Source organism: Antechinus flavipes, chromosome 2 (genome assembly GCF_016432865.1).
Source record: "Antechinus flavipes isolate AdamAnt ecotype Samford, QLD, Australia chromosome 2, AdamAnt_v2, whole genome shotgun sequence".
NCBI lineage: Eukaryota > Metazoa > Chordata > Mammalia > Dasyuromorphia > Dasyuridae > Antechinus > Antechinus flavipes.
The window spans coordinates 171,730,444-171,753,271 of record NC_067399.1 but is presented as its reverse complement, the minus strand read 5'-3'; the positions used below and the strand labels follow the sequence as shown (position 1 = coordinate 171,753,271).

General features: G+C 32.2%; 1 protein-coding gene across 2 annotated transcripts in view; it reads left to right on the top strand.

Moving 5' to 3' along the window:
• Positions 1-22,828, top strand: part of PLCB1 (phospholipase C beta 1) — an 844,697-nt gene that overhangs the window by 696,044 nt on the left and 125,825 nt on the right. For both annotated transcript variants that reach the window (XM_051975942.1, XM_051975943.1), the window contains exons 21-24: positions 291-390; positions 966-1,070; positions 3,911-4,020; positions 22,126-22,258. In XM_051975942.1, coding sequence (XP_051831902.1) covers positions 291-390; positions 966-1,070; positions 3,911-4,020; positions 22,126-22,258 — 448 coding nt within the window. The remainder of the gene's footprint in view (positions 1-290; positions 391-965; positions 1,071-3,910; positions 4,021-22,125; positions 22,259-22,828) is intronic.

Genomic DNA, 22,828 nt, shown 5'->3' with positions numbered 1-22,828 from the left:
GTATTGCTCTGATCCTCATCATCCTTATAAGGTATAGATTATTGTAATCTTTACTTTATAGATGAGTAAACTAGGATTGAGAGAGGAGTTATTTACATGGGTTAACAGAGATATCAAGTAAGGCATTATTTACCTGCAGGACTTAATAACAGCCAATTTGATTGGATTTTGCTTTTATAGCTATACTAGGCCACATGTGGAACAACATATCATTGTTCAAATATGCTAAAATTTGCTTAATGGAAATTGATGCTCAGTGTTATAACTTGTCTGTATCCTAAATTCTTTAGGTGGTCCTACCTTCCCTGGCCTGTTTAAGGATAGCAGCATATGAAGAAGGAGGTAAATTTATTGGTCACCGGATATTGCCTGTACAAGCAATTCGACCAGGTAAAATTATGAGAAGAGAAATTCATCAGTTATTTAGTTATTTTAAAATAAAATTTATTATAAGAAATGAATGTCTTTATCTTTGTAATTTTACGAGGTGACTTAGTGGTATAGTTTAAAAAAATTTTTTTTGAGATTTGTAAGTAATATTTGCGTAAAAAAAATATGAGTAGAAAGAATTTGGGAGATTGACAAGAATACAAAATGATTGATATTAATGAAAAGAAATTACCCAACCTCAGTCAACAAATGATTGTTACAATTAAGTGATTACTTTATTTGTAGCATTATACTAAATGTTAGAGATACAAAGGAAGGGGAAAAAAAAGATTCTCCATCCTCAAAGAGAGAACTTTTTAATGAGACAACTCTTAAATAACTGGACACATAGAAGATATATATACAGAATATATGAAAATAATCTGGGGTTTCCATGAAAAAAGGAAGACATAAGCATCCAAGAAATCAGGAAGCTTTATCAGAGAATGTTTAAATATCATATCATGTTTACATACTAGAATAAATAAATACATACATAGTGAATTTAAAATATTCTATATATTTTCACTTTCTAGGCTATCACTACATTTGTCTGAGGAATGAAAGGAATCAACCTTTGATGCTTCCAGCAGTCTTTGTATACATAGAAGTGAAAGACTATGTGCCAGATACTTATGCAGGTAAACAAATATAACTACTCTTTATATTTAAGACCCAATTATATTGATGACTCAATTCTAAGCAGACAAAACTTATTGACTCTTAACTTAGTTAATATGATGTGGAACCATTTATTTAAGATAGTTTCTTTATGAGATACTACACAGATTCCCAATGTAGATGAGGTAAAATTATTTTTGGCGATATCTGTACACTATACTAGAAATTAGGTGGCACAATAGATAGAATGGCAGGCCTAGAGTCAGGAAGATTCATCTTTGTGAATTCAGATATGGTCTCAGATATTTACTAATGGTGTGATCCTGGGCAAATCATTTATCTGTTTGATTCAATTTTTTAATCTGCTAAATGAACTGGAGAAATGGCAAAACACTATAGTATCTTTGCAAGAAAATTCTGAATGGAATCGTAAAGAGGCAGACACAACTGAAAATGACTGAAACATGCTATACTGAGTGAATTAATTCCCTGGAATCCCTACACCAGTGCTGCTTTGTACCTTGCTGCCCTATCAGAAGTAATCAGCATAGTGGGATGCTCCCCAGTACTTCCAGCCTGAAAATGTCAGTGAGCTTAACAGGAATACTCTCAGTGAAAAGAAATGTTTCCAAGGCTGACACTTAGATATTAATTTAAGGATTTTCCTTCTCTGTTGAAATTAATAAGACCCTTTAAGTAATTGAAAAGGAAAAACCCAAGAAGCTTCTGGGGATAAAATGGCATTCTTTCTATAACATAAATGTGCATATTTTTGAACATTTTTGTGAGATAGTAGATTTCTTTTTTTGTATGGTGAGCCAACATCACATTTTGTTTCCATGTAATTATTTAAAGTGGTGGATTTAGTACTGGCCTCAAAGCCAAAAAGACTTGGATTTAGACATCTCCAACCCACACTGGTTGTGTGATGTTGGGCTACACACTTAATATCTCAGTAGCCTAAGCATATTTCTAAGCTATTATTTATAGAGAAGACTCTGATCTGTCTTGGCAGAAGAAGCTTCTCATCAGGAACTCCCTACTGGGATGAAATCATAGATCCAGTCAAAAGCAAACAAAATTACATAATGCAGCACAAAATGCAGATTTGTCATGAGAATGTTAGAGCTACTAAAGACCCTAAAATCTTAATTTTTATTTTTTTCCTGGTTATACACATACTTTAATTTTTAAATACACATTTCTTTATGAATTATGTTGGGAACAAAAAGGAAAAACATGAGAGAAAAAAATAGAAGAAAAAAGGAAAAAAATGTGAACATAGTATGTGTTGATTTACATTCACTCTCCAAAATTTTTATTTTATAAATGAGAAAACAAGATTAAATGACTTTGAGTTGTTTGTATCTCTTTTCAGTTAAAGCTTCCAAAAAGTTAAGATTCATCATGGTCAAATTCAGTGAAAAAATTTTGTAAGAAGATCCATTTAGCAAAAATGAAAATCAAATGTTTAGGCCTCTTCTCTTTAGGGCAGTTTGACATTTAGCAGTTAAGCTTTTTATTTGATCCAATATCCAGTTACTATCTTAAATATGCATGTGTGTATACAAAGATATGTGTATCTATTGCCAAAAATGACTTTCTAGTCTTTTTGTTTGTTTTTGTTTTTTTGGCAAGGCAACTGAAATTAAATAACTTGCCCAGGCTCACACAGCTAGGAAATGTTAAGTGTTTATGGCTTCATTTGAACCCAGGTCCTTCTGACTCCAGGGCCAGTGCTCTATCTACTGTACCACTGCCCCCCCAATTCCAATCTTATATTGGCATAAAAATCCGAGTCAGATTTTATAACCTTAGAAATTAGGTTATCACAGCTATTATATTCTAGAAATAAGAAATCTTTTTCCTCCTTATGAAGGACATATCAATAAATATTAATGTTATCTAGTATTTTAAGTGATAACAAAATATTTCATTTTAAAATTAAGAATAGGAACTAAAAATTTAAAATATGATAAAAAACTTATTAAATAAAATTTAAAAGTCACATCAGTTCTACATAAGAAAAAAGATAGAAAGTGGAGAGCAGTGAGGTTGGATAGGAAGAGAAAACAAAGGAAAAAGCATAAAATCTATATAAGATAGGGAGAAGGAGATGGTGCTGCATTGAAAAGGAGATCAGAAGACATGGATTTTGCTCCATGATTGCAGGCTAAGAGAACCATGCTTAGAAGTCAAGACACCAAGTTTTAGAAGGTACTTCTGACACATATTAATTGCTTGACTCTGCAAAGTCACCTAGGTCAAGGCCCTTTGTGGCCTCAGACAACTGTTGTAAGGTAATTATCTACTTGCCTGTCTGTAGAAGTTTCCTTATGGGAAGCTCTCAACTCTATTAAGTCATAGTTCTAAACCAAAAAGTATGTGAATATATGTGTGTATAACTTATTTTATAAATTTGGGTACTTTCTCCTCAATGCTGATTATAAGTACTCTGCCTTTTAGTGAAAGATTTAATTAATTTTCTGTGAAAAAAAAAAATTCCATCAAACAATGGCCAGCCTTCTCATGATGAGATTCCTCAAACTTAGGCTGTTCATTGGAAAATAGTATATCAACTTTGAGTATATATATGAGCTCAAAGTATTTCCAGTGGAATAAGAATTTCAAATTTTCTCCCTTTCCACCCTGTAATCTTAGTCTTTAAGAACTCATTTGCCTTCACACAAATACAATTGGAATAAAAATTTAGTAGGATTAATGTGTTTTAGGATACACTCAATATTTGCCACACACACATTTATAAACATAGATGCATGTGTTTATATACTCATGAACATGGACATGTAGATTTTAATATCAGCAGAAATTTGATCTGAAATGTTTTCTTGAATTTTAGATGTAATTGAAGCATTGTCAAATCCTATTCGATATGTGAACCTGATGGAGCAAAGAGCTAAGCAGCTAGCAGCACTGACTCTAGAAGATGAAGAAGAAGTAAAGAAAGAGGCAAGAGAATGTTGTAAACAATATACTTAGAACTGATTGTCATGTCTGATTACTGGTTACATTGAAATAACAAGATCATTTGTAAGAAAAGAGAAAAGCTAATCTTCTGAATTTATGGCACTATGGGCACAAAATAATATTTAAATAATTAACTGGCTCTTTTTTTATTTATTTCCTGAAGTTTCATCATTTTAGAGAAGTCACTATCATTATCATCTTCATCATCATCAACATCATCATTTATAGCCATCATAGATAATCTTTATACTATGTACTAATTTCACTTGATCTTTACAACAACCCTAGGAGGCAGATGTTATTACTATTCCTATTTTATAGAGCAGGAAACAGAAATAAATAAACATTAAGTAAGATTATCTGAAGCCATTTTATAACAGCAGATCTACTGAGCCACCTAGTTGTCCCAAGGCTTAACTATTTTGTATATTCTTTATTTTGCAAATAAACAACACTGAATCTATTTTCACCATATCTTAGGAGATCACTTAAAATCTCAAGAAAGAAAAAGAAGCTTAGTCACTCAATATTTTTGCATTGAACACTTTGAAGATAAAATCACCAAATTTTAGAATTTGATGGGCTTCAGCAGTCTAACTCATGCAAAGAAATCCATTTTGTTGTTTACCTTGTTAGTGGCCATCCAGGATCTACTTGAAGACATTCTGTGAGGGGGAACCCAAAGCAAATGAAAGCAGTTCATTTCACCTTAGTACAGTTCTAATTGTTCAGAAATTCTTCCTCATATCAAGCTGATATTTACCCTCTATATAGCTTCTAACTATTGTTCATTGTTTTTTCTTTCTCCTCAGGGTACAAGCAAACCAAATACAAGCTCTTCTTCTATGTTAATCCTTTTCATATAATCATAGACAACTATCATGTCCCCACTTGAGTTTTCTTTTCTCTGTACTAAATATACACAGTTTTTAAAAATTATTCTCACATGATGTGACCTTAAGGGACTTTAACAACCCAATTGCTTGCAAATTAACACTGGTCAGCTTATCAATGCATTTCCCAATCTATACATTCAGAATTAAGCACAGTATTCCAACTATGATCTGATGAGGATATGGATGTTACTCCTTCTTCCTAGAAAATATGCTTTTTTTACAAAAGCCAAATATTGAATTGGAATTTTTAACTGCTTCATTTTTATTAAGCATTAAATTCACCATGACCTGCATATCTTTTTCAGATAAACCATTGTCTTAACAGGCCTCTTTGATCTATTTCTATTGATCAACATAGTAGACTCAGCCCTGTAGTAAAGTACAATACTTTCAAGATCTTTTTGGATACTGATTATATCATTCAATGTGTTAACTATTCATCCCTTATCAGTGTCATCTGCAAATCTGGTGATCTTCCATTTTGTATTTTAAAGCAAGTCATTAAGCAACAAAGAACCAGAGATTCATGGAATACTCCATTAGATATCTCTAGCCACAATGACAGTGAATAATTAATAGCTTTTTAAAAAAATTCAGATCTCCAAGTTTCTCCATATTTTCATCTAACTGTAAACATCTCATATCTTTCCATTTGTCCCCATAAGAATAGTGAGATACTTAATTAAATGTGTTGCTGGACTCTAAATGAATGATAGCTAAGGCATTCCTCTCTAACAATTTAGTGACCCTCTCACTTAAAGAAAACAAAGTTAGTTTTGTCTGGCCTTTCCCTTATTTTTTTAAATTTGCATTTTTTATTTTAACTTTTTTTAAAAGTTTTGTTCTGAATTCTGTCCCTCCTTCCAGCTCCCTAACCATCCATGAAGACATGCAATATGGACCACTGCTTCCCTTGATTCATTCTCCTTTTTATTTCTCTTATTTTCTTCCCTTCCTATTTCCTAGTTCAGTAAAATAGATTTCTGTTACCAATTGATTATGTAAATATATTCTTCCCTTTTTGAACTAATTCCAATGAGAATGAAGTTCAAATGCTGTCTCTCTCTCCACCCCAATTTCCTCTATACTGTAAAAACTTTTTCTTGCATGTCTCACTGATGTGAGATAATCTGCTCCATTATTTTCTTTCTTCTTCCTTTTCCCAATGCATCCCTTTCTCCTGCCTTCATTTTTATTTTGATCATCCTAATATAATTGACTCACACATAATTTATGCCCTTTATCTACATATATTCCTTCTAACTGCCTTAATAATAATAAATGTATCCTCTTCTCATATAGAAATGTTAACATTTTCACCATTGAATCCCTCCTGATTTCACTTTCATATTTACCTTTTTAAGCTTCTTTCGAGTCTTGTGTTTAAATGTCCTTTTCTTGATGAATTCAAGCAGATCCTTGGTTATCATAACTTTTTTCAGAAATTTTTAACCATTGTTCTAATGATTTATTTCAGGAATTGAAGTCAAGCTTATTGACTAATGATTTTCAATCTCTATTCTCTTCCTTTTCTTAAACATCAAGAAAACAGCTGCAATCTCCATTTCTGCTCTTCCTCTTTTATTCAACATGGTCTTTCCAGATTATGCTGAAGTGGCTCAGTGATCACATCTTCCCGCTCATTATATTAGGATAATGTTCTTCTGGGCCAGGATGTTTTTATTCATCCAGAGCTACTAGGTGTTCACTTTCCCTTCAAATATCAATACCCCCTTAGACATCTTTTCTCTGTCATTTACAATACAAGGCTTATTCTTCATGGAGAAGAAAACAGAATCAAGATAATAAGTGATCTGAGAACAAATATGTTGCCTCTGCGATCTTATCCTTCCTTGCCTTCAGTTTCCTCATCGGTGAAAAGATGAAGTTGTATTAAATAAAAATCATTTAGCTTACAATGTCTAATGGGAAATGACACCATTCCTGTCTATAAAATTTAACATAAGAATAATGAAAAATCTTAGCCTCCTCTCCTAACCATACTATCTCCCCAAAGTAACTTGCTTAATTAGAGTTTTTCTAAAGACTCTTTCTCTCTTCCTCTGAGTCCTAATGTCTGCAAGTTGTCATGTTTTGTATTGTTTGGCAGTAGCAGAGTTTTAAAAAAAAAAAAAAAAAAAAAAAAAACGGAAAATGAGTTGTTTTGACACAAGAAAATTTAACTAAAAATTTAAAGGAATAAATTTAAAAAAGGAAAAATTGACTATAAATAGTATAAATTGCAGTTTATTTTTACTTTTACTATATCAAGTATATCCCATAGCAGATGGTAAAAAATTTGTTCTTTAGCACACCTAAAGATGATTGGCAAGTCACTTAAATAATGTATGTGGCAGATTATAGTCCACTTGGTTGGAGGGAGAGTCTTCTACTGACATTGAATAGTGTTTAACATTATGCAGTATTAAAGTTCATAAATCATCTCAGATTCTAACATATATAGTTGACATCTCTAAAGAATGTGTGTGTGTGTGTGTGTGTGTGTGTGTGTGTGTGTGTGTGTGAGTGTATGTGTGTGTATGGGGGAGGTACTTTTTGAAGAAATATGTCCTATATTTTTAGATTTGGAAAATGGGGGTTCATCTGACTTTAATTTTTTTTTCTAGTTAACAAACAAAAAGATTAACTTTTGTAAGGGGGAGGGGGAGTGTGCCTTAGATCCTAAAACTTTAGACCTAAAAAATACATCCAATCCTATAATTTATATATGATAATATTTTTATTTTTTCCAAAACCAACTTTTTTTTTAAAAAAGGTTTCATCAGACCAGTGATGTACACCCATGACTCTATTTTCTTAGTCAGTTCATGCAGGAACCTTTTAGAAATTAGATCTTCTAGCTTAGATGTTAGTTACTTCACAGCTAATCACTGGCCCTTCTTTCCTTATTCATGATTATGAAAAATATCATTTCTGCTTAAAGGATGAAGAATGCCATTTATTCCCAGTGGCATTGTTTTCTACTTAGAAGGTGGAATAATTTCTTTGGAAATAGGATAATCCCTCTTCTTGGAGGAATTTCCTTCTTGAAAGATTGAATTTAAAGGGAAAGGTTTTTATACTTTTAAAGAGAAAGATTTTAAATGTATTAGCTATCAGGCAGATAGATGACTTTGAATGAAATGCTGAACATGGAGTCAGAAAGATTCAAGTTCAGCTCATTGGGCAAGTCACTTAACCTTTGCTTACCTATGAGGCACATAGGTGGTTACAGTGATTAGAATGCTGCATCTGAAAAGCCTGACTTCAAATCCAGCTTCAAACTAGTTGTGTGACCAGAGGCGAGTCAATTATCCTCCACCTTAAAATACTAGAGAAGGAAATGGCAAATCACTCATCCTTGCCAAGAAAATTCCATGAGCAGCCTGATTCTTAGGGTCACAAAGAGCCTAACAGTGCCTGAAACAAATGCCTGAACAACTGATTAGACTGCTTCAAAAATATTGACTGTCAACTTTTTAAACAGGATTTAGATTTTTTTCCTTAAAAAATATTTTCAATTTGATGGACATAGATTTTTAGACCTGAATAACAAATATACTACTTTAGAGACCATGGTGTGCTCCATGTGGTGGAATCAAGAGGTTAGAATAGAAAAAAGTTTCAATTCACAGAAGGACTGAATATTTCCAGCAATAAGGAGCTTTTTTTAAAAAATGTAAAAATCTGGGACCTTCCAAGGTTGTCAGGGACCCTTTAAAATATTCTTATACTCACAAAGCCATAGCTTTTCAGCAGATATCACATATGAAAGAGCTATTTTGGGTAACTGAACACTGGGGATAAAAAAATACAGAAGAGTTTTAGGTCAGCCTTATTTTTTGATACTCCTAAGAAAATGAATAGACAGTGGTTTCATAAATGTTATAGGAGGAAGCTAGTTCTCAAATAATATTTTTTATCTCTTAAGTCATAAAAGTAATTTTTAGTTATATTTAGTCATGGTTTCTTTTGGGGTTTTTTTCTATTAGACCCTGTATTTCTTCTCTCTCATAAAGATGTCTCTTCAGAAGAGGAAAAAAGTAAATCTTGACTATACTACTTATAACTGAAGAATAACTTGTCCACATTCACAAAGATTAGATGAATAAAAAGCCATTATTCTTCCATGGACAACAATTTGCCTCTTTGTCTCTTCTACACTTGTGAAAATATAAGTTTACTTGAATGAGGACACTCAGAAGAAGTAGCAGCTGGTGTCTCAAAAGAAAATTTTATCTAGGACATGGCACACACTAGAGACCCTATTTTAGCAGCAAGGACTTTATGAGCAGGCTTCTTTTAGCTTGATACCTCTAGAGGTCATTTTTACTTGCAAACAGAAGACCTTTTTGGACGGCACAGTATTAACTGATTCTGCCCAGCTAATAAAGTTTTCACCCAAGAGAAATTCTCAAATCTATTACATAGAAAGTTCAATTACTTCCTATCATGAAAGGATAAAAACATTTGGGGGTGGGGCAGGGAAGGAAGAGGATGAACTTTTATTATTAGATTAAAAGTACCTTTGCTGTAAATCATTAGAAAATCTAAAAAATACATATATATATTTTTTTTCAATAACAAAATAAAAACTAAAAATAAAAGCCCTTCTTCCAAATAAAAAACTCTTCACATGGAAATATAATAAAGAGGGCAATTAGCTGGTGAAGTGGCTAGAGCACCAGGCCCTGAACTCAGTAAGACCTGAATTCAATTCTTAACTCAGACACTTGACACTTACTGGCTATGTAACCCTGAACAAATTGAGGTTTGTCTTGAAAAAAGAAGAGATGAATAAGAAAAGAATTATAGCATAGTGGGAAGGGATTTTGTGTTTGAAACCAAAATAGCTTATTTCAAGTGTCTTCTGTTTAGTACCAATGTAACTTTAAGCAAGTCACTTAATTTTTTAGCCTCAATTCTTTTATTAATAAAATAGAGGACTCAAGTCCTCTGAATTACTTTCTGGCTGTGCATATATGAGATACTTAAAAGCATCATATTTCCTTTAAGTGTACTCTTCAAACATTTTCTAAAAGTTTTTTTTAGCAATTCATTCCCTGGATATAATAAGAGCTTAATAAATATTTGATAGTTCCTTGATCACTGGAGTCCTCCTGTAGGTTCTCTCCAAATTAGTCATGAACTTTCTAAAATAGAATGGCCAGAATTGACCACAATTATACAGATATAGTCTTATTAGCACAAAGATAACAGGGCTATGACCTCCCTGCTTATTCTTCTCCTTTTAATGAATTCTGAGATTTTATTAGTTTTCTTGGCTTCATGTTACACTATGGACTCATACTGAGCTTGCAGCCAACAAAAATTCCCAGATCTTTTACAGATGAAATGATTACTTACTATTTTTCTCCTGCATTATAATGTTATACTGATCTTCTAAACCAACATATAAGATTAACAACTATAATCAGTAAATTTCGTGCACCCGCCCTTGTGACATGGGGAAAATTGAATGGGTCTTTAACCAACTTTGATACGTCTTTTAATTTATTTCTTTTCATAGTTCTGGGAATGGAGAGCCTTTCATATAGAAGTTATCCTATGTCAAGTAAATAAGCATGTTTTAAGTGCCTACCATATCCTATGCACTATGTTAAGAACAGAACATATAAAGACAGGTAAAGAGGCAGTAAATGCTGTCAATGAGCATTAATAATAGATATAATAGATTGATAGAATGAGTGAGTATTTAAGTGTTTATGTGTTAGATACTTCTAAGTTTTGGAAATGCAAATGTAAGCAAAAGAAAAAAGTTTCATTTCCTCAAGGAACTTATATTCAAATAGGGGAAAGTATCATTTAAAAAGAAATGGAAAAACAACATATGGGAGCCTCTACACACTGAGAGGCAAAGTTAAGAAGTAATCAGGGTACATCCAGTATTTCTGATAAAGGTTTTTCCCTTTTTCTATGATTTTTCTCTCCCACCATGATTCATAAAGCATTGTGTATCAAGAATAAATAAACTTACTACAGTTTTAAAAAGTAGTAAAAAAGAAGTAGTCAGGGAAGTCTTGGGCTGAGTCAAGTTTAGGGTGAGTTTGGCTGACACAAATATTTGTTGAAATAAAGGTTCTTGGAATTAGGGCTTCTTAGGCAGAACTTGAGAAAAAGGTCAAGAAACCAAGGTCTAAATTAGATTTGAATATAGAAGTGATACTTGTAATTCAAAACTTTAGTTAGGTCTTTGTAAAATTTCTGATCATGATAATGAAAGTTAATTTGTGTCATATATTCACTTTTATTGAAGCATAAACTATTAGGATTAGCATTCTTGAAAGGTTTTCATGTGAGCTTGCTATTGGAAACTGTTTGAAAAAGTCTAGGATGAATCAAAGATCACTGCTTAAAGCCTTCTTAAGAACTTGTTGGAAATATTTTTATCTTTGTGTAATGGTACAAAATATTCTGGAACTTCCTATTGTTCATGGAAAAGAATTCAGTATATGAAAAGCCAAATTTTATTCAGCTGGATCCTATTACTAAAAGTCCAAAGGACTTTATTATAAAGTCTTCTTACAATACAAGTTAAATTAAGAACTTATACTGAGAAAAAAATGCAAAATTAGATGTATTGGCTATTTTTAAGCCTCTATAAAAGAAAACCTCCACCTAAAAGAACATATTCAAAGATGATTCAATATAAGAATGACAGTTTTTCCTCATTTCTGAACTATAACTGAAATAGAGGAAAAGAAGAGGGCATTTTTCTTTTAGAAATGTTTCAACTCACTTCATTTTTTTGAAGGTAAAGAGCTTTTAAATATAAGCAAAGAGAACTAAAGCAATGAACATCAATCTTAATCATGGCAATAGATGGAGGAAAAAAATACAAATGGAGAAGTCAGAATCACAGAATAACTTAGATTTACTCTCTTTATAAAGTAAGATATCACCTCAAAAACACACTAAAATAAATTCCCATTTGAGCCTTTGAGTTTTATGACCAGTGGTCCACACAGTATGAATACTGGAAGAACATGGCTTCAAGAGGATTTACAGAAACAAAAATTATCTTTGATGATAAAACACACTTTTTTACTAAGTTTTACAATTCAGAGTTTCTTCCTATCTTTTAGATTCCCAGGTTCTTGCCAGTAATTCAGTTCCTCTTGGAGAATCTATATTCTGCTCCTATTCCTTAAGTTTATTCATTATGTTCAACTTAGAATAGGTGGTATATAAATCCCTTTTAAACACACCAACACATACATAGACAGTAACATATTCATGCATCAATCAGGAAACAGCATAGATTTTTAGTTATTCTCTGGACTTTTTAAAGGGAAAAAGCACTGTGTTAAAAAATATCTTCATTTGGTCAGGAGAGTGCAAAAACATGAATTCATTTGTAATGTTAGGAATAATAACTAACATTTATAAACACTGTAATGTTTACATAGTATGTTACCACATAGTATATGGTATCTCATTTTATCCTCACAACAATCTTGGGAAGTAGATCTGATTGTTATCCCTATTGCAGAGATAGAAAATGAGAGAGATATTAAGTGACTTGCTTGTAGTTATACAAGTAGGGTCTGAAGTCAAATTCGAATGCTGGTCTTCTGGCTTCCAGTTACAGCAGTACTGTGCTAACAAATGCCTGTATTTTTAAATAAAATCTCTTCCTTATTTTAAGAGTATAAATATTAGAGGCCACTAGGTGGTGCAATCTGTAGAGTACAGGATGAGAAGACCTGAGCTGAAATTTGGTTTCAGATACTAGTTTTGTGATCCTTTGCAAGTCATTTAACTTTTATCTGCCTCACTGTTCTCATCTGCAAAATAATAGCTGCATCTTGAGGCTGTCGTGAAGATCAAATGAATTAATATTTGTAAAGTATCTTGCAAACATTATATAAATTTTTTTTTAATTGTTCAGTCTTATCTCTTATTGACCCCATTTGGGGTTTTCTTGAAAAAGATCCTGAAGTGGTTTGCTTTTTCCTTTTCCAACTCATTTTGCAGATGAGAAAACTAAGGTAAATAGGGATGAGTGACTTGCCTAGAGTCACACAGCTAGTAAATTTCTATGGCCATATATGAAGTAACAAAGATGAATCTTCCTGATTGCAGGCCTGGCACTTTATCCACTTTGCCACTATAAATGCTAGTGATGATGGTGATGATGGTGGTGGTGGTGATGGTAATGGTGGTGGTAAAATATTGTTCCATTTCTTCAAAATATGCTGGGAATCTTTATATTAAATTAAATAAATACCAAAATTTCAATGAAATATAATTTTTTTATCTTCTAAATAGTTTCATTTAATGGTAAAGGTTATTTTAATTAATTTTATTTTTTCCAACTTGAAAGAAAAATTATCTTAAAGCAGACCAAAAAGAAAAAAAGTTCAGAATTGTTAACCTTCCACTAATCTCTTATTCAGCCTTTGACAATTTAGCTCTTCACCTAAGATTACCTCTTGATATAATCTTCATAACATCATAGAAATTAAGAAGTGGAAAAGACATTGAAGAACATCTATTCCAGTCTGATGAGCGAGTAACACCTTCTGTATAATATGCTTCTTTGGGTCACCAGGATGCAATTAAAATTTCTTAGCCTGAGTCTGTGTTTGTAGTTAGCAGATTTACCTTTGAACACTTCCTCTGCTACTTATTCCCTATTGACTGTTCTCATTTGTAAAATGATGGTGATATAAAATCACCAGATAATCCCTAAAGTCCCTCCCAACCCAATATGAAACATGATTTTGTAATCCAGTTTTATTCCTGCCCACTTCTCCAGTGCTGTCCCCTCTAAACAAATATAAGCTTTCCTCTGGGTAAATGTTTCCAAATATCTTGGGTCTTTTAGTTTTCTTTTACCTCTACTGAAATTATTCCTTCTTTCCTCTCTAATTATCTAGATTCCTAACCTTAGTTTCCCACAAGTTTTCTTTTAGCTTCCTTCATGTTCTAGTTAAAATTTTGCTTTCTACAAGACTCTTTCCCGGTGCCTCTTAATGTTAGTGCCTCCCTTCTATTGATTACCTCCAATTCTTTTTACATATATCTTGTTTGTACAAGTTGTTTTCATGTTGTCTCCCCCACCATAGTGAGAGATCTCTGTCTTTTGCCTTTGTTTGCAGCCCCAGTGCTTAGTATAGGGCCTGGCACATGGTAGTTATTTAATAATAAATACATACTAACTTAACTCAAAGTCCTGCTGAAGCCTTATCTCCACTTGAAGTCTTTCCCATTTTAGCTAATCTTTAGCAAGTGTCCCTTCTCTAATTCTTGTAGCATGTATTTTACATCACTCATTTAGTACTAATCATATGCTACTATTTATTATTATTTTACATTTTTGTGGATATGTGCTAGCTATCTATTTTATATTGTCCCCTGAAAGGCAGGGATTGTATCCAGTATCTTTAAAAAAAAAATAGTGTCTATTAATTAGTGTCTATTAATTATATTTTAGAAATCATTCAATAAATGCTTATGAAAATGATTATGAATATAACTTTTCCTTTGAGAATATGGATTAAATGCAATGTTTTTGGTAAAGTCAGTATCTTTTAAAAAAGAAATTAGATATAGGTAACAGAGAGATGAAACTATTTCAAATGGTACCAGCCCATTAATTTAATTCACATATCATTTAATTCTTAAAAATGAAATTAGTTGACTGATTTCTCTAGTTGATAAACAACAATATTAACTCAATAAGTGATAATTAAATAGCTAATATGTATAGACCATCATGTTCAGTGCCATTAATCATAAAAATGTTAGTCAAAACATTATAAATTTCTATGAGTTTTGTGCAGAAATGGTCTTTTCCTAATAGTCTGAATTATTTTTGTTATAGTCTGATGATAGGTGATATTCTGTTTAATATTTTTAGTTATAAGCACATGATTATGTGCTCCATGAACAACTTTAAAGAGAGATGTTATCTCATTCCCTGCCTTTCTCCTGTTTTATTTTTGGACCACTTGTTCGCAGTTCCCTATGTTGGTTTATGATCTTTCTCCAGTTTCCAAGTGTTTGTCCCACAAAGCAGGAAAACAAGCAGAAACCTTATCTATTTTCTTTCCCCATATTTCCCTCCCTGGTATGGATCTAGGTGCCCTTGGTCAGAGGATTTACTCTAACTTTGCCATCTAATAAGCAGACTTTGTCAACTTTCCTCCATGTAAATGGAATAAGATAAAGAGACATTTCATGCCCAGGAAATAAGGTCATTATCTCTTACAATTAGCCATTATATTCCTGTTATTTCCATATGTTAATACTGCCACATAACATCTGAAAAGACTTTGCTTCAAACCCTTGTATAATCAAGATTTCTTCAAATTTAAAGGAAAGAAAGGGAGGGGAGAAAAGGTCCAATGAATATTCATTCAGCTAGAAACTCTCAAAAAGCTACAAAGATAAAAATTTCCTAGTGTAGCAAGGATATCCTGGGCCTTTATCTCAGACCCAGGATAGTTACATCTTCCCCAGTGAGGCTTAGGATACTGAAAGATTTGGGGATATTTCTCTTGTATAATGCTATGATGTCAAGCACCTATATGTCTGTTTCCTGTATTTTTAGATACAGTAACTCTCAAAAAGCTACAAAGATAAAAATTTCCTAGTGTAGCAAGGATGTCCTGGGTCATTATCTCAGATCCAGGATGGTTACATCTTCCCCAGTGAGGCTTAGGATACTGGAAGATTTGGGGATATTTCTCTTGTATAATGCTATGATGTCAAGCACCTATATGTCTGTTTCCTGTATTTTTAGATACGGTAAGTTCAATTTAACCCCTTACCTTCTATTATCTTTTACAAATGGATATTTAAATCAAAGATATGAGAGTACAAATTAGTGGTCCTCTCAGCATTTCAGACACACTTGCCTAGTACCACCCTCAGTATCTAGTGAAAAAGAAGAGTAAATTTATTCTTAGCATGGTTTCTATATAGCATTGATCCTATCAAATTTATTTCCAGATGAGGATGACTGCCAGAGAAATCCTTTTTTCAGACACTATAAGCTTTATCTCAAAGGTTATTTGGAAAGGGTCACTCTTTGCTCCACTGGGCACTGAAACTGAGGGAATTGCAAAAACCTGGACATTGGAACATATGAATTTCACCCTCCCTTCACCTAAAACTGAAGAATAAATGCCAAAGGAGACAAAAAGCCAGGACTATTTCCACAGGCCCACTTTCTCTTGAAGAGAAGAGACCTTTGACTCATGCCATTACACCATTGTCTCTCACTGAATGACATGAGCAAAAGAATCAAATATATTTCTTAATACTGAAGAGAAAATGGTCAGGAAAACTCAGGCCTTTTTGAACAAATCCTCAGTTTGGGCTATTTAGGAAATTAAAAAAAAAAAACAATTTCTAATTATATGATTTCCTAAGTGCAAACAATAACAGAATAGCTACATATTCTCTACATCTTTCCAAGGTACTTTTGTTCCATGTTATCATCCCACTCCTGAAGACAGATTCTCTGGTCCCTAAATGTGGAGAATTGAAAGCAAACACTCCATTACACTCCATGCATGTGCCAGACCTCTATTATAGAAATTTACTGAAGTCAAAATCCAAGGCAATAAATTTCAAGGCCGCAAATTTCTAGACATAACAGATAAAGGCAGAATGAAGAATTAGCTAAAGCAAAGAACATGAATATTATTCAAAATGTTGTTGATAATTAGAGTGATGAGATACAGAATTGGAATTTGACTCTGAAAGGATATAATTTATTCAAAAACAGAATAGGGAAAGAGAGGTGAAAAGAGTAGCATAGTAGTTAAAAATGATATTTTCATGTGATGAAATCCAGAAAACAGTCATGGAGGAAAGCATTTGGGAAGAGATGAACAGAAATAATGAGAGAAGTAATCTTTTCATCAGAGAATACTATAAAGCAACCAAAAAGAAAAATGAAAATGATAAGTCATTCAGGAAAGAGATGTGGAATGTCCAAACATTATAATAGTCAGTTATAGCAGTAATCGATTTTTTTTTTTTTTTTAGTTTCAGGGTCCCTTCATAATTCTTAAAAATTATTGATGACTCCCAAATGGTTTTTGTCACTATGGGTCAATATGGGTTTCAATATTTGTCATGTTAGGAATTAAAACTTAGTATTATTAGAAAATCAGTTTGGGCTTCACAAACCTTCAGAAAAGGTGTCAGGAATCATTGGAGACTCTTGGAATATACTTGGAGAAACTGCTCTCCAGATGCAATTCTTACTTTTCTTATTTGCTTGTTTGATTTGGTTGATTTGAGACTAAGTTTCCCTACTGCTCAAACTGGAAATGCGGTGATCATTCTTAGGCCTGAGTCTAACTGAAAGGAAACTTGGACTTGCCTTCTTTCTAGCTCGGACTGCTTTGCCCATCCTTAGGCATTCAGGTGGCCTGTCATTTCTGAGTGCTTGCCAAAATATTGCCAGACTTATTGTGGACATCTGATCAGCTTTAGATCTCCTGCAATTTAGAATTCCCAAGCTCAAAACAAGTCTCGGCAACCATAGCAGCAGATATTTTAGCATGGGACACCATTTCATGTCCCAACTCTTCTATAGCTCCTTCTAGGGTACTTTATAAAATCTTTTCTGATTTCAACCCACACGGAACTCTTTGTTTTCTAAATATAGGATATCCCAAAAGTCTTAGTGAAGAGTAATACTGTAATATCTTAAAATTGTACTAAAAGTATTGGAGCACCCTATATATGACATTTATTTGTATCATTCATGTAGTACATGATAATACATATCATACAATAGTACTTTAAATACAAGATGTATATCATTGTTATTTATCTTTTTACTAACTTATCTTGAGAGATAGAATAGCCGAATACATAGAACATTGGACTTAGAGAAAGTACTTTGCAAATATCCCTTTTATTCTTTGATTTTAATTTGATTATTGGACATCAATGGGGCATCAATAGAGTCAGTACATTGGTTTGAATCCAATTCAGTTATGTAACTCAAAAAAGCATTTAGAGGATCACCTTAGATTTGTCTCTTTTGAATGAACAGGGCATATTAGAAATCAAGAATTAATAGTACTATTTCTAGATGTGATTATAAATGAATCAATTAACCTATCAGAGTTCAGTGTCCACATCTATAAAATCATAATAATGTTACACTGACAGTTTCATAGGGTTGTTATAAGGAAAATACTTTGCAAATCTTTAAGTCATATATATATATATAATATATATATTATATATGTATGTATACAAATTATACATAATATGAATATAATTATATATTATATATGTACAAATATATGTACATTATGTACATAATGTACATATACCTTATATATGTGTGTATATACATTATAAATATATATATGTATATTTACATTTTTAAAATCTCTCCAATTAGAATTGTAACTTCCTGAAAGTAGGAGATACTTTTCTGTATCTTCATAGTGTTATGAACATAAATGATTAATTACATATTAATTGCATTGATATTAAAAAATGTCCACAATATGTTTTACCTAACTTACATTATCAAATATCCGAAACCAATCACCTTCACTAGCTATAGAATATTCTCTTAAATTCTTTAAATTTGCCATGATATAAATGAGTGTTCTCCTAGCTAATTTAATCAGTTGTTTTTATTTGTCTTTGTCTTTGTCTTACAAGATAGCATTTAAGTTTATTTTTTTTAATGTGAGGATAGAATAACTGTTGGATTATGAAAAATGTTCTTTGTTGGATTTCTCCATAGGAATATAATTTTATACCTCTCCACCATTATGATTTATATACGATAAAGAATATATTATACTCCTTATCCTTAAATTACTCAATTGACACAGTTGGTTATTTGTTCTCATCTTGAGTTTGACTTCTTTTTTGATTGAGTTTTTAGAAAAATAATTTTGAATATCCAACAGTGAATAGCTACATGAAATCCTTGTGAATTAGATTGCAAAATGAAGAACTAGCTTATTAGAATAGACAACCTCATTGTTTTCCTGTCTTTTTTACTCTATTCATTCCAAGAGCCAAATCTAGAGCCAAATAATGCTACTAGAAAATACCTTGTTGTTTTTGTTTGTTTCTTTGCTTGTTTTTTACATTTCCAATCATCTTTGTTTTTTTATATTTAGGCATGTTATCAACTATATTTCCCAATAATGGTTTTTCCTTGGCTTTAAAACTAGTTTAAAGTCAATTAACTCTCAAACCTGGGAAAGGGTTCTGAACAAGGAATCATAGATTTATATCTGAATGAGCCTTAGAAGTCAGGTTCACCATCTCCATGGTTTTATAGTTTAAGAAACTGATGCCCATAGAGATCAAATAATTTCTGTAAAGTCATTCATTGATGAGTGGTCAAACTAGGATTTGAATGTAGGTCACTGACAAAAGTTAGTGCTGGCTGGAATAGTTCCTGCCATGTTATTCAACAAAACAACTTAAAATTTGATGGTCTTAAGAGTAAAACAGGTTGGAATCAATTCAGTTAAAACATTTATTAATTATGAGATACTTTTTTGCTATAATACATACAGTAATTCAATGGGAAATTTAAAAAAAAATAGATCCAAATAATGTTTAAAAAGCAGAAATGACAATGCCATCAGTAGAGAATATGCATATTGTATAAGGCCATATGCATATATACAATTCTATATGTATGTACATGTACCTATATGTACATGGTGGGTGCATGTGTGTGTGTGTGTGTGTATCAATAGGTATAGATAATAAACATAAAGCAAAAGAGTCAAAAGTAGTATTCAATTAGGTACTAGTATAATGGTGATGCTAATTGTGATGAGTCATTCTGCATTTATATCACAATGGCAAATATTGCCAGTGGGAAGCTTAAAATATTGTATATGAGAATTTTTGGGGCCCGTGTTAGATGTAGGATTGGCTGTAGCTGATAAGGGGCCTAGAAAGTTGTTTTGTATACCATTCATATGTATATTTTAGGAAGAAAACATCTTTTGAGAATGCTTCCACAAGAAGCCCAACTACATATTAGAAAGCTCCAAATTGAGCACAAGGTATTCTCTAAAACAGTATAGAACTTTTTTCTCCCACTTTCTCCATTTAAAACTGGTGATTTTTTTCTGGTGATTAATAAAGAGCATGTAGCTGTGACCCTGGATTCTCAAAGTCTATTATTCTGAAGTATAAACCATTGCAAGGTCAAACAATTTGGAAAGATTTTAAGTTAAGGCCTTTATCTCTTTTCCAAAGACCAATGTAAAAAATATGCAGAATGATTCATTACCAAAATATGTCCCACTAAAGTGATGAATTTGTTTATTCAAAAGGATTAACTAAAATTTACTAAGGCATAAAAGAATTATAACCTGTAGCACTGGAAGAAACATCTGCATTAAGGAGTCCTACCCTGAGATCAGTGTTAGTAGATAATTTTACAATGGGTCCATGAACCTGGAGGGAGGAAGAATGTATCTTTATTCTAATATGATGTTTCTTTTATAACTCTACATATTTTGTTTTGTGTATTGTTATTCTGAGACAGGATCCATAAGATTCATCAACCAGCAAAGGGATCTGTGACTTCACACACACACACACACACACACACACACACACACACACACACGGTTAAGAATCTGTGATCTACCTTTCAATTACTGAAGTGAAATTTGGCTATTAGTTCTGTTTACGAGGTAATGGATTCATACTCAATTTTTCTGTATTTTTCTGTGCCTGATTGCTCTCCATTTAGAAAATACCAGGGGGTAAAAACTAAGAGATTCAGAAAAATCACATCAGTCAGGGTTTTTTCATTACTACTCCAACAATTAAAGTCATTATGTCCAGTAAATAAAGTGCTCATTTGAAATTATTAAGACCAGGAGTCAAATCCAAATTTGGACCTTACTAATTGCATGACCACAGACAGTTCCTTAATTTCTGTAGGCCTCAGTATCCCTCCTCTGTAAAATAGGAATAATACTTGCAATAGCTAATTCAGAGCAGTTTTGGAAGGTTCAAATGAGAAAATATATACATAGTACTTTGAAAACATTAAAAAGCTATGTATAACTGTTAGTCATTAACTAGAAGCACTTTACTTCATGGACTGGACACCAGACATATCAAATACTTGATATTGTTATCTGAATACATAAACTGAGGATTTCTTGCTTTGTGCTGCCTTAAAATAACCTATATTTTTTGAAGTGATAATTTCATTGCTCAAAACATTTTGAAACAATCTTTTGAAATAATCTTCAGATTGAGTTAATTAGCCACACAGAAAAATCAGCCACATTACTTTATAATCCTATCTCATTTTCTACTAATGATTATACTGTCTGGTATAATTACTAACCATATTTGCTGGATTTAATTCCCAATGAATTAGTTTTTTTTTTTGAGTAAAAAAAAAAAGTAACTAAAATTGTTCTTGAAAGCATGGAGTGAGACTATTAAAATATTCAAAAGAAAAAAGCAACATAGGCTTTAAAAGATAGATATATCTATCTAAAAGATATATCTGTATATACATATTATATTTATATCTACATGTACATAAGTATAGATATAAGTTTATATGAAAGAGAGAGAGAGAGAGAAAGAGAGAGAGAGAGAAAGAAAAAAAGAAAGAAAAAGAGAGAGAGAGAAAAGGATGGAAGGAAAGAGGGAAGGAGAAAGAGAGGTTGGGGAGAGTCCTCATTATAATGCCAAACTTAATACCTAGCAAAAATTACAGGTATACCAACATACTTGACTAAAAAAAGAAATTTTAGAAATAATTTTAAATCTTTGAACAATGACAGCACCTCTCAAAGTGACTTTTTTATTGGAGAGAAAATTAATTTATTCAATAGATATTTGAGTTCTAACTTAATGCAAGTCAATGTGCTAGTTGATTTGAAAGATATTATATAATTTCTTCTACTGTTGTTAAAATCCCTTCCATGTTTCTATTTACATGCCTCATGCATGCCTCATACATTTACAGAGACATAGTATAATGTTTTAAACTTGTTATATCTTTTTTTAATGAGAGTTTAAGAATATCACAATCAAAGAATCTAATACAAATTCTGCAAAATATGAATTTGTCTTATTGATTCTGAAATCAAAGATATAGAAATAACAAATAGTTTTTTCCTGAAAAAAATTAAAGTGTGATAAATATAATGTATGATATTTTTATTTTCAGGCTGATCTTGGGGAAACACCAACAGAATCTAAGAGTGAACCCAGACCAGCACCAGCAGAGAATGGAGTCAATCACACTACATCACTGGCACCAAAACCACCATCTCAAGTTGTCCACAGTCAACCAGCCCCAGGTAACTGACAATAGAAGTTTTGTATAAAATAGAAGAAAACTAATTCTTAGAATTGTGTGTATAAGGGAACTGTGTGCTTTCTTGAGTGAAAAAAATAAATAACATTCATATGTATTCCCTGAGAAAATAAGTCTAATACTTAACAAGCAAAAAATAAACAAACAGACCAATACTTATTCCCTGAACAAATCTGTCACTCACTTTTCTTATGCTTCTTTTTGTTTTGTTTTTTGAGAGGCATTTGGATTTTTCCCAGGACCACACTGCTAATAAGTGTTATGCATCTGAAGCTGGATTTGAACTCAGGTCCTCCCTGACTCCAGGGCTGGTATGCCATCCACTGTGCCATCTAGCTGCCCCTCTTATACCTCTTTTTAAAAATTTTAACAATGATTGTAATTCACCTACCTTGCAAGGCATTTGAAGTATTAGTTTGTAACTATTTAGTGCTGTAGAAAAAAATGCTCATTTTCCAAATCTGAATTTTACTATAATATTGTATCCACCTTGAATAGACATGCCTATTGCTTTAAAGTCAAGTTCAAATCCCCCTTCCTTCATGAATCTTTA